Source organism: Podarcis gaigeae (genome assembly GCF_964106915.1).
Source record: "Podarcis gaigeae genome assembly, chromosome: 13".
Classification (NCBI taxonomy): Eukaryota; Metazoa; Chordata; class Lepidosauria; order Squamata; family Lacertidae; genus Podarcis; species Podarcis gaigeae.
This window is the reverse complement of record NC_139689.1, coordinates 26,733,491-26,746,421: the sequence shown is the minus strand read 5'-3', so window position 1 is coordinate 26,746,421 and position 12,931 is coordinate 26,733,491. Positions and strand designations below refer to the sequence as shown.

Genomic DNA, 12,931 nt, shown 5'->3' with positions numbered 1-12,931 from the left:
CATCTTCACTTTATTAAGAATTAAGGGACATCTGTCTTCTTTCGGTCTTTCCTTCCTTCCTTCTTTCCTTTATCCTGCCTGCCTGCAATTTAGAAGACAAGATATCTGAGATGTTCTGTTCTATATGTGTTGTATGGCATGAGTTGTCCTGCAGGGAATATATTTCCTGGTTACCATTGCTTCAGTTCAGAATCAGAGGAGAATACATCCCTAGATACTTCTAGTCTTTTCAGATCACTGCAGGAATTTTTTAAAAAATCAAATCAAAACAAAACATAAACCTTTATACCCAGCTTCTTCAACTTATATGAGTGCTAAAGACTAGAAGCAACACTAACCTCAGATGTTTATAAGTAAATAGCACGTTCACAGCTGATGGAAAGTAGAAGGCTGCCTTATCTTATACTATAGTACATAAGAATGTAAGAAAAGCTCTGCTGGTTAAGACCAAAAGCCAATCTAGTTCACAATGACCAACCAGATGCCTTTGGGAAGCCTGCATGTAGTACTTGAGTACACAGCTGCCTCCCTACTTGTGACTGCCAGCAACAGGCATACAGGGGCATACTCTCTGCAACTGGTGGTATCCTAATATGTCTGCAGATGAACAGCCAACTCTTACTAAGCTACCTTTCCCCAGGAGATTAGTCAGGGAATTAACATTTAGAATTCTGCTACAGAAGCAGAATATATAATTAGCCATGAATGGAGCATTAGTAACCTGGCCAGCAAGGTCTCTCATGACTAGCATCTGACCAACTAGAATACACCAATAGGTGCAACTCACGGACGGCTGACTCCAGAATGCCTCCTGTTTTGCCCTCTCTGCTGCCACAGCACTGATGGTGGTGGTGACTGGCAGGGGGCTTCCAAGGGTAGACTTTTCTCTCTACCCATAGAGAAGAGTTGTGAAATCCTATGGTCCTTGGAACACCTTCCCAGGAACCATCAGATCATGTCCTAAGCAAATTTTCCAGGAACATTTGGCAAAAGTACTGGGAGTGGTACTAAAGCAGTGTCTAGACATTTCAGCATGGATAGCTCCTTATTAGGAATAGAAATCTAATACAAATCTAATCTTAATTTAATCTTTTTATTTAATAGACTCTTATTCCTCAAAAATTCTAAGTGGTTTACATAAAATATAAATATCCATTAAATTACTGATAAAATCAGATATTCAAAACATTAAGCTAATATTTTCCAAAATATTAATAAAAGCAACACATACACACACATATACACACACTATTGCACATTTCTCTCAGTGCACATGTTTTTCTTAAGCTATATTTTATAAATGAGCACTGCAAACTTCATTAAACGTCACCTACATATACAATGGCTTAATCTGAGATAAAGTTTTCTAAATATATTCTCACGTTCCTTCTTTTCTAGGTGTAATAACATTCTAACTATCCCATATTTTAATCAATTGCTGGTGCAAAGCTAGCTTAAAGCAAAAAGGAGTCAACACCCCAAATAGCACTGTAAAATGCATTTTATATTATAGTAAAGCATGCCAGTAGTGATGTATGAAAGTGAGAGCTGGATCATAAAGAAGGCTGATTGCCGAAGAATTGATGCTTTTGAATTATGGTGCTGGAGGAGACTCTTGAGAGTCCCATGGACTGCAAGAAGATCAAACCTATCCATTCTTAAGAAAATCAGCCCTGAGGGCTCACTGGAAGGACAGATCATGAAGCTGAGACTCCAATACTTTGACCACCTCAGGAGAAGAGAAGGCTCCCTGGAAATGTCCGTGATGTTGAGAAAGATGGAGGGCACAAGGAGAAGGGGAAGACAGAGGACGAGATGGTTGGATAGTGTTCTCGAAGCTACCAGCATGAGTTTGACTAAAATGAGGGAGGCAGTGGAAGACAGGAGTGCCTGGCGTGCTCTGGTCCATGGGGTCACGAAGAGTCGGACACGACTAAACGACTAAACAACAACAACAAAGCATGCTTATCAAATGGAGGAATGCTACTAGTTTCATTCTGTAAAACTGACCTCCACCCCCCCATATCCTTTTGAGGTGCCATTTTCATCTTCCTTATTTTTGGGTTTTCTTTGTTACTCTCTTGATATGTGTGCAATCCCAACCATGTCTACTCAGAAATCAGTTCCATTGCAATCAGTGAAGCTTACTCCCAAGTATGTGAAGAATTGCAGCCACACTAGCTAACTAAAAAGCATGCTCAAGCAATGAATGAGCTCTGTGCTCATCTTCCATCTCCCTATCCAACTCTTCCACCATATACCAGGCAAAATACTTTTATTATAAAGAATAAGTGACTTCACTTCCTAACCAGTGCAACAGTCTCTCATGTCATGTGAGCGGACGATCAAGGAAAAAAATAACTATTTTGCAATACAGTGGTACCCCAGGTTAAGAACTTAATTCATTCTGGAGGTCCATTCTTAACCTGAAACTGTTCTTAACCTGAGGTACCACTTTAGCTAATGGGGTCTCCCGCTGCTGTCACGCCACTGCTGCGCAATTTCTGTTGTCATCCTGAAGCAAAGTTCTTAACTTGAGGTACTATTGTTGGGTTAGCGGAGTCTGTAACCTGAAGCATCTGTAACCTGAAGCATCTGTAACCCAAGGTACCACTGTAATCAATCATTGTTGGGGTGGGTGTGGGTGTTTGTGGGTGTGGGTGTTTTTAAAAAACCCTCTTTGCCTAATACAATCTGAATCTGGGCTAAGAATCTACATGAAAAAATCTGTACAGTGGTATCTCGGGTTACAGACACTTCAGGACGAATTAAGTTCTTAACCCGAGGTACCACTGTATTGGCTCTATCTGTTTCTCTGACTTTAGTGGAAAAAACCGCAGTGCTTCATTTGTTTTCACTCTCCCAATTGGCATTCCATTTGTTTTACAAACAAATCACTAGGAAACAAGTATTTGTGGTGATATATTTATTGAATTATGCTACATAAAATGTAGAATTATGATTACCATTATTGTTTGGTTTTGAATGTGGAATGTGGATTGAACCCAGCCATACACCACCCATTTGTTTTTTATTGGTGTAGCCACCAATGTTTTCAGTTTGGGGTTTCCCACACCTTTATTGACTGATTGTGGAGCTGAAATTCTTCTCACACAAAAATACGCTAGTTTTTACAAATAGTCATCCAATGCAATTCATGAATTATATAATCTCATTATTATTATTTTACAAACACTATTTATTAAAAATATTTTTATACTATACACTCATCTAAAATATGAAGAGAGTGGGCAACAATATATGGAAATACAATAAAACACACAAAAATAAGAATAAAATAAATAATAAGAATTACTGGATTAATTTAACCAGTTCATGATTTTCAATAAAATGTATTATTAATCCTGGAAATGGATGGATTGATGTATCCTTTCAGAGACTGAACTGTATCACACCCCCTCCAAAAGAGAGAGAGAGAGAAATGCCACAGAAAATACTCAGGTTGCTTCTATTACATATTAAGTTGCTTCACCTCACAAGTTTCCTAATATTATTCCTCAGTGAATTTTTTACCTCCTTGTTCCTTAGGCTGTATATAAATGGGTTGGCCAGAGGCGACAGAGCTGTGTACAAGAGAGAAGAAATCTTTTGCATCTCTCTGTTCTCTGTTGACTTTGGTATCATATACTCAATCATGAGTGTGCCATAAAAAATTGAAACCACAATCAAGTGAGAGGAGCAGGTGGAAAAGGCCTTTTGCCTCCCAGTGGCAGAGGGGATCCTTAACATAGCAGCAATAATGTATACATAGGAAGTTATAGTCAGAACAAATGGAGGGACTGTAAATATGAGAGCCACAATGTAACTTGCAATTTCCAACACACTGGTGTCACTGCAAGAGAGTCTGAGAAGAGGGAAGTATTCACAGAAGTAATGATCCATTTCATTAGGGCCACAAAACATTAACTGTAATATCAAAATGAGTAAGATCAAGCAAGTTATAAATCCACTGAACCAAGATGCAGCTGCTAAATGGATAGAAGTCTGGGTTTTCATAGTTGTTGCATAGTGCAATGGTTTACAGATTGCTAGGTACCTGTCATAAGACATCACACAGAGTAGAAAGCATTCTGCAGCTTCCAAGGAACCAAAGAGATACCACTGTGTTAAGCAGCTGTTGTAGGAAATCCTTCTGTCTCCAGTAATGAGAGCCCAAAGCATCCGTGGGAATATATTGGAGCTACAGCAGGCCTCCAGGAAGGAGAGATTCCCCAGGAAAAAGTACATGGGGGTATGAAGGTGCTGATCAAAGACAATAAGGGCAAACGTAAGAATATTTCCAGTTATGGTCACAACATAAATTACCAGAAATGTCAGGAAAAGAAGTGTCTGCAATTCGTAGAATTCCCGAAATCCCAGGAGAATAAATTCTGCCATCTTTGTCTGGTTCCCCAACATTGAGACAAATGAAATCTTTGTGAAAAGAACAATACAGAGAGAGGAGTCATTTGATATACCACCTCATATTTCAGCAGAATTCTTCAAATAGTTTACAGGATTGAGCATGATTAAGAGTGTGAATGATGGTTCATTAATAAAAAGGAAAATCACAGATTTTTTGTATAAGATTTTGTCAAAGATCATGAATACAGTTCAAAGATCCTCATGAAGTTTTTTATTTTCCTTTCAATGTAAAACTAATTTCAAATGGTTTTTTGGGGGGTGGGGGGGTGGGGGGCATCTGTTGAAGGCAACTCTAGTCCTTGACAGCTGCTGCCATAATGAATTAATCAGCCATTAACAGGTTGCAAAAAAGAGAAGAAAAAATGTAATTCTTTTCCTGAAACAGATTATCATGGTCATAGCTTTGGAAGAATAGTTTGTAGGACATGTTTATCTTATAACTTAGGGACTTAACTGAATTTATATTACTTTGTTTTACCTTTAACTTTTATATGACTGTCTATAGTAAAAGTTCCCTGGGCAAGTCTAAAAAAACAAAAACAAAATATGTCACATACAAATTTAATAATAAGAGGAAAGTTAAAATATAATGGAAACAAGTAGAAACCTCAATTTAAACACATGCTAAAAGTAAGCACCAGACTATGAGACATAAGTTAAAGATCTGTGTGAATATATTCACTTGGCACTGAACAGATCACAAAAATAGTGTTGGAGAAACCTCCCTCCGCCATCTCTGAAAAGGTCATACTTCCTGATAGTTACCCACCTCTCTTCATTTATGATTTGTCTATAGCTCTACTTCTTTTGCTGTTATTCAGTGCAGATATATTTTATGATAACAAATGGATCAGTTCCTAAGTCCTTTTCTTTCCCTCATCTCATTCAGCATCCTTGTGTCTTTCAGTGCTACAAACTAAACACCATACCACCAATACAACCAGTGATAATGTGTCCTCTGGGTTTTTTTAAAGCAACGAACGGAACCTACCGCTCAACCATTAGGGACATAATATATTGCAAAAACCATGAATGGGTGAGGGAATTCATTACAGCAAATCAAATGTCATAACATTCTGCAACACTCTGAACCCACAGAGCATATGACATCCCTCCGATTTTTCCATAGCCCTTATCAATTTTCCTACCCCAAAAACTTAATTAGATGTCATCTTTATTACTGGACCTGACAGTGAAGTTTAGAGAAATAGGTTTTGTTTTGTTGAATATCCCTTAGTGGATTGGAAGGGACTGGACATGACCTGTGGTGTTGTCATGAAGGGGATGGCTTGATGCTTAGGAAGAATGGGATGAGTTCAGATAGTTAGATGACCTGAGAGCAGGGCCAAATTTAGATGAAGAGAGGCCTTAGGCTACTCCAGTTGTGAGGCCCCTCCCATTCCCCCACCCTCACAACTAGAAGAAAATGGAAGATTATTCCTACTTTATCATTCCTTTGAATTATTCCTTTCTCCACATTAACAAGAACACCTGGAGCTGCAACCCACTTTCATCCTCCTTGCCCTTCTTATGTGTGCCTGTGAGTTTCATAGAATCAGAATTCTGGAGCACTCTCTCCTTGCTACCTTGATGTTCAAGATGGCATGATGATCCTTTATGGTAACCGAGATATTTCCATAGTCATCCCTTTTCTCCACTGAGCCTTCCCTCCCTATGCAGGTTAATGCATAGGAGGGGATGAAAAGCTTTATAATGCTTCCCCTTCTGGAGTTTGGGGCTATTTCACCCCACAAGCTTCCCACCTGCCAATCCACGGGGTAGTGTATTCACTGAGCTATCTGGGTTGCTGGTTGACAGGGCCAGAAAGTATTCCACCTCCCAATCTGATTTAAACTTGTTTGAGTTCCCTCTTTCACCTTTCTTTCAGTGAAAATGATGTTTTTCTTTTGTTAGGTGGGAAATTGCTGTCTTGGTATGGTGGATGGAAACGACACTGGGAAGAATCAACTTAGCAAAAAGGAAAGCCCCCTTAAAGGGTCCAAGGTAGCGGGGACTGGCCATGGCACACTCAAACTCAGGCTGGGCTCTCTGCCTGGCTAGAATCCTCATTCTCTTTGCCCAGTAAGAACCTGCCAACTTGGCTTGCACCATGACAAGGTTCAGCACTGGTCAGCTCCCATGGTGCAGGCTTGGCTTAGTCCAACTGCTGGATTCCATTCGACTACCTTCAGGTCCAGCAGGCCAGGTCTTCCTGTTATATACCTGCTGGGATTGACAAAGCATCTGACCCTCACCTGAATCTCATAGCTCTCCTGAAGAGTGCTTTGGTCTGCAGCCACAGTGTGGAAATAAAGGATGAGATTGCCCACCAGATACCAGGTACTCAATTAAGTAATCAATTTGAATCTAGATTTAAATTCTCAAAACTTTCTTATTCATTAATTTGAGCAAGTAAACTACTGCTCTCACTTCATTACAAATGGTATTTCTACCTGCAACACTCTTGAGCAAACCCGCTCCTCTTCCTTTTACAGATATTTTATTGCCACATGGATAGGATGCTGTTTCAGAAAATGCACCTTCTCTACCACAAAGGGGATTGTTATGCACTGTCTGAAATAAAAGCTGGCTAAAAAAAAAAAAATCAATGAAATTTCTGTGTATTTTTCATTCCTTACAACCAAACCCATAATGTTCAACATTAAACAAAGAGAAGGAACAAAAAATCACGAACTATTATAACTACTGTTGGAGTTAAAAATAACATTTAAGTATGATGATGTTTAACTATTAAAAGTCTTTAGGGTGCCACAAGATTCTTCAGTGCAAGAATCTAGCATGGCTGCTCTCTGTTACGTGACCTGTGTTGGGAAAGCCTGAACACATGTAGGTGTCCCTAAACAGGGTTGAACTGATGGGATCTGAATTAATAATAGAGCAGCTAATCTGCATAACAGGCACAAGAGGGCGGTAGAAGACAACAGATAGCAACACTGAGTGTGGCACAGACAGATGGACTACATTTTTAGTTGCTACTCATAATGAACACCAGGGTGCAGAAAGTCATACAATGATGTGACTGTATGTTCTCAACTTCATATAACAAATCAGTTAGGTGTAAATGTGCCTAAACTGTACAGTGAAATGTGGGGGTTTCTTTTCATGCATAATAATCTAAGAATGTCAAGGAAAGCCAAAAGGATTTTAACAAAGGCTAGCAATTTTTTGTGGGGAGGCAAGGAAGTTCAATACAACCAAAAACATATATCCAAACGGGGTGAATAGGCATTAACATGTCAAATGTGATTTAGTTTAAGCAAGTGTACATTGGGGCCAAAAAAATGCTAACTTCACATAATAGTCATTTGTTGGTGACTGACCTGGAAAGAGATTTTGGGATCATGGTGGACAGTTACATTAAAATGCTGACTCTATGTGAAAGTTGTGAAAAAGGTGAATTCTGTGTTAGGGAACGTTGGAAAAAGGGATCAAAAATAAAACAGCCAACATCATATTCTCATTATATATATCTGGGATGCAAGTGCAATTGGAATTTCAACCTCCAACAGAAAACAGACTCCTCTTTTATCTGACTTGTTGCTAAACTCCTAATGCAGCCCAGCCAGACAGCTAGTGCATAGTAGGGGCAGAGCTATGACAAGATCTGCAAGGATGAGCAGTTTAAGATGCAGGGGATCTCTGCTTCAGCCAGCTGGTTCCCAGTTCAGTCAGGCTCAGCCGATGTTATGTCCCCAACCCAGCTCAGTCAAAGATATGCTGAAGTAATTTGGTCAGCCATTTGATCTGAAAATGGCTAAAATGAGATAAAATAAAACACAATGACACTTGATTTTTGTTTAAGGGTTTTGGCATAATTTTGGCCACAACTTTTTTATTAAAATTACAGCAATGTGAGTGGTTGCTTAGGCATTGGTTGCGACTATCTGACCGTGGTCAGGGACAGTCTGACATTTGCGCATCCCTCGAAGTCAGGAACGGTAAGTCACCCAGGGGGAGAGACAGGACTGGGAACCATGCCTCACCTCTCCCCAAATGCTCCCAGGGGCTCTTGCGTGGCCCTAGCCCCTTGCCAGGGGTTCGGACAAAAACATGGTAAGCCCCTGGGTTCCTTTAACAGAAAACCCTTGCAGCAGCAGCAGCATTTTGGAGGGGCAGGCACAGCCAAATCCATGCCCCTCCACCAACCAATTCCCAAACCAATGCCTAACTGCAACCTTACAAGTTGTGACAATTTGCTACGCAGTAGGCAAAAACCAAATGGCACCAGCCAATCAGCCAAATGGACAAAATTCCTACCAGGCCCCTGCCCCAAAGCAGATGACTCCATGACAGGCATAGCAAGGTCAAGCGAACAGCCTAACAATAGGGAAGAGGGCGAGTGATGCACACTGTGAAAAGAGGGAGCTTGATGCTGCGTGCAGAGTATTTAACTAGGGCTGTCAATCAAGAAATGGCGACATAAAAAACTCCCCAGTAACAGCCAGCCCCTGCTTAAAGATGGCCAAACTCTTTTCCGCCCAGCAACAGTGGGGTGTCTTGCCAGCCCCCACTGCAACTCATGCTCTCCATGAGGGAGAACACGCTTTCCCCCTAAAGGGACAAGACCAAGTGGGTGAGGCGGGGGGACTCAGGCTGGATTCTAGGCCCCTTCAGCTGAATCACCTGACCTGGCAACCCAGTGCAAAATACTATTCTGCCAGACTTAATTTAGGCAGTTGGCAGCTTTTTTTTTTAATCCCCACCATTTTGAATGTTTGTTTTATAATCTTTGCTCTTGATTTCTGACAACCAGCAATAAAAATATAAAGAAAATAATTATATCCTCCATATCAGGCACATTAATGCCCCCCAGGTCTTTAAACAAATAAATAATCAAATCATTTATCTCAACAGGAAGGGAGTTCCACAGAACTGAATACAACTCCTGATGGCTATGATCTATCTGTCTGAACCATGGGGGACTACAGACAGTGAATGAAGACCACTAAACACTTCAGTGATTGGGCAGGGATATAAGGCATCTATTGCTCCTTAAGGTACCCTGGACTCAAGTTTTTAAGGACCTTCCGTGCACTTCTCTGGTTCGCCAGAAGCGGCTTAGTCATGCTGGCCACATGACCCAGAAGCTGTACGCCGGCTCCCTCGGCCAATAAAGCGAGAAGAGCGCCGCAACCCCAGAGTCGGCCTTTACCTTTTAATCAACACAAAAACTTTGAACCTGGCCTGCTAACAGATGGACAAGCTTTAAATTACTGGAGTTACACACCCGCCCACAATAGGTCCGATTTCTCTGGGACATCACAAATTGACAAAAGCCACCCTGACTCCTTATATCAATCCATGATGCCCCGATTTCTCTCTGCCACTGACAGAGGCCTCCAATTAGGTCCAGATTATCAACCATGGCCACTGATGTGCTGCAAGGAAGCAGGCTGCACTTCTGGAAGTGCCAACTTCTGGAAGTATGTCAGCAGCCACGGTGGAGGTTGGTGGTGGCAGAGAACTTTATCAGGCCTCACGGCAGTGGCTCAGTTTGCTGGGCCTCACAGCAGTGGTGGGCCTCACAGGCCTTGAAGGGTCTTTCAGTGGTAGCCCTTGCAGGACCTTGTTGTAGTGGTGGCAGGCCTCGCAGCAGCAGTGGCAGGCCTCATAGGGCTTCGCAGTGGCATCAGTAGACCTCGATGAACTTCATGGCAGTGGACAGTGGTAGCGGGCCTCATCAGGCCTCACAGTGGCAAGGCGGCAGCAGCAGCAGCAGCAGACCTTTCCATGATAGTGGCCTTGTTGCAGCGGCGGTGGAAGTAATGAGGGAGGCCAGACAGCAAAGATAGGCAGCAGAGGGTAGTGCCAGTGATGGTGGGACAAAACTGGATGGGGGAATAAGTGGTGAAATCATGTGGGGGGGCCTGAACACATGCGGGTGGCAGCATGTGTGTGGGGGAGGTGCCCTGGCTTTTGGCTCGAAGAAGTTGGAGGGTATGGAGCTATGAGCTGGCAGTAGTCTGCCCCCACCAACAGTTTGGCCATAGCCTTTTGCAGCAGCTTGAGCTTCCTCAACTGGCCCTAAGATAGTCCCAAATAGAGCACGTTCATTACACATTGATGAACTGAAACATCTGTATAGCTCTGTTCATGTATTATTATATATAATGTTCGTAAATCTTGGACATTGTAGATTTGTCCTGGCCAGGTGCATGTAATGCCTTTTGTTTTGTAGCTGTGTGTTCTGTGCTCGTACTGTATTGTGCTGGCCATTGACTATAAACAATAAAACTGATTGTCTTTTTGATGTGAACAACAGCATTAGACCTCAGGCCTTTGTTTTGTGCCATTAAAAAATCATTTGGCATAACATTCGTCTCTCACTCTGTCTCTCTTCCACCTGCCTGTCACACAACCAAAGCTGTACCTTGGAGACTCCAAGTTCAGCTCCAAACTTTGGTGCCAGAAGGCTTTGTTCCCTCCCTCATCAACAAGGCCTCAAGAGTTTTGCCAAGTTATAATTAGGGCTTTTGTGTTTGCTCAAAGCCCTCAGAGAAACCGACAGAACTCTCACTCCCAGAGGGAGAAGGCTGAGAGACATTTACTCCTATAATTACTTTAGATAAAACTTTTTAATGACCTGGTTGCTGCTAACTACTAAATACGAAGCACCTTGTTAACCAGGCTGCACATTAATGACATAAGGTTGTCAAGGGGAACAAGAGTAATTTTTTAAAAAATCACTTCTCATCAGCAGATGCCTGTGTCATGGTCTGCTTTACGAAAGGGCCTAGGAATTATGTTCGGGATGTGATCTAAAGATAGATTTACACTTCAACACTATTAATTTCAGTGCAGCCATTCCAATTTAGCACCAAGATGTGCAGGAAGACAGCTTAAGCTTAAATTGCCTTATATACTGCCTTCCTAATTGGCAGGCACTGTGTATATATTACATTTCCTCCAACCTGCTTCTCCCAGCTCTGTTTGCCCACCATTATACACACACATTTTGGAGAAATATTGGGGATACCTTTGCAAAATTATATTGTGAACACTTACCATCCTTCCAATTTCAATACCCTACTCTTTACCTCCAGACATAAAATATATTGAGTAGTTGGCAGGATGCATCTTTTAAACAGAACAGTGAGAAATTAAACACATTCAACTGCAACCTTTCCTATCCAGTTTCTGTGGAGGGGATTGAAGGAAGGAAGTGCTTGGGAATGTGTGTCCATTTGCAACCACACAGGAAATAAGGAGGCAAAACACAATCTTGGGTGACTATTCATTTCAACACAATAGATTTAGAGTAGGGGACAATGGTGCAGGATACTAACTGTTCATAACAAACTGTGGTGAATCTACCTAGCCAAGGGTAAGGGGTAGTGTTACATCCAACCCTTTGCTTAAGCCCCACCTGGAGAGGCCCTCCTGCTTCACCCTTTCCTGTTTCACCCTACAGGAATTCACCTGCACTGATTAAAAGGTGGAATGGGTGATTGAAGGCTGCAGGAGACACAAGGTTGCCTCATGTCAGCCATTCCCTCTAACCAGAGGCAGAGCAAGGTGGGTGTGGTGGGGGCGTTCCACCCCGGGTATCACTGACACCCGGGGCAGAACCAACGCCTCTAGCTCCACCTTTGCCCGCCCTATGGGCGTTCGCCCCACACCTGGGCGCACCGCCCCAGGTGCCCAACAGGCTTCCTCCACCACTGCCTCCAACATTGGCATAGCATACCCTCCAACATCCTGTAGAGGGAAATTGGGACATATGTATTTCAGGGCCAGGCTCCCACACAAGTTATATAAGAGTACGGCCTCTCAAAACGTGTCTTTGGGGGCTGTGCTTTTGCAGGAGCCAGGTGATTTGCTTGAGAGCACCACCCCCACAAAATGGGTGTCTCTGGGGGCCACACTCTCTCGGGAGCCAAAACAGGGTATCCCAGGATCCAATCAGAAGCCAGGGCGGCTTCTGTAATTCTAGGATATCCTGCTCAAAGCAGGGCAGTTGATGGGTATGGCACAGTGTGTGGATGTACGCTGACACCAACACCAGGTCACCCATTCTCTAAGTGGCTGCAATGGCTATGCATTTCCACAGCGACACCATACATTTAAAACAATCTCATACCACTTTAAGAGGCATAAAGGTAAAGGTAAAGGTACCCCTGCCCGTACGGGCCAGTCTTGACAGACTCTGGGGTTGTGCGCCCATCTCACTTAAGAGGCCAGGGGCCAGCGCTGTCCGGAGACACTTCCGGGTCACGTGGCCAGCGTGACAAGCTGCATCTGGCGAGCCAGAGCCGCACACGGAAACGCCGTTTACCTTCCCGCTGGTAAGCGGTCCCTATTTATCTACTTGCACCCGGAGGTGCTTTCGAACTGCTAGGTTGGCAGGCGCTGGGACCGAGCAGCGGGAGCGCACCCCGCCGCAGGGATTTGAACCGCTGACCTTTCGATCGGCAAGTCCTAGGCGCTGAGGCTTTAACCCACAGCGCCACCTGCGTCCCTTAAGAGGCATAGCTTTCTCCAGAGT

At 42.9% G+C, this 12,931-nt stretch overlaps 2 protein-coding genes across 2 annotated transcripts in view; one reads left to right on the top strand and one right to left on the bottom strand.

The window, feature by feature from the left end:
• LOC310830551 (olfactory receptor 6N1-like) overlaps nucleotides 1-12,931 on the top strand; it is a gene marked incomplete at its 3' end in the record, with an annotated part of 236,827 nt that overhangs the window by 24,763 nt on the left and 199,133 nt on the right. The gene's annotated exons all lie outside the window — the stretch shown is intronic.
• Nucleotides 1-12,931, bottom strand: part of LOC310830840 (uncharacterized protein) — a gene marked incomplete at both ends in the record, with an annotated part of 31,102 nt that overhangs the window by 1,053 nt on the left and 17,118 nt on the right. The window contains one exon of the mRNA XM_083710677.1: nucleotides 3,535-4,434. Within this exon, the coding sequence (XP_083566803.1) occupies nucleotides 3,535-4,434 (900 nt within the window). The remainder of the gene's footprint in view (nucleotides 1-3,534; nucleotides 4,435-12,931) is intronic.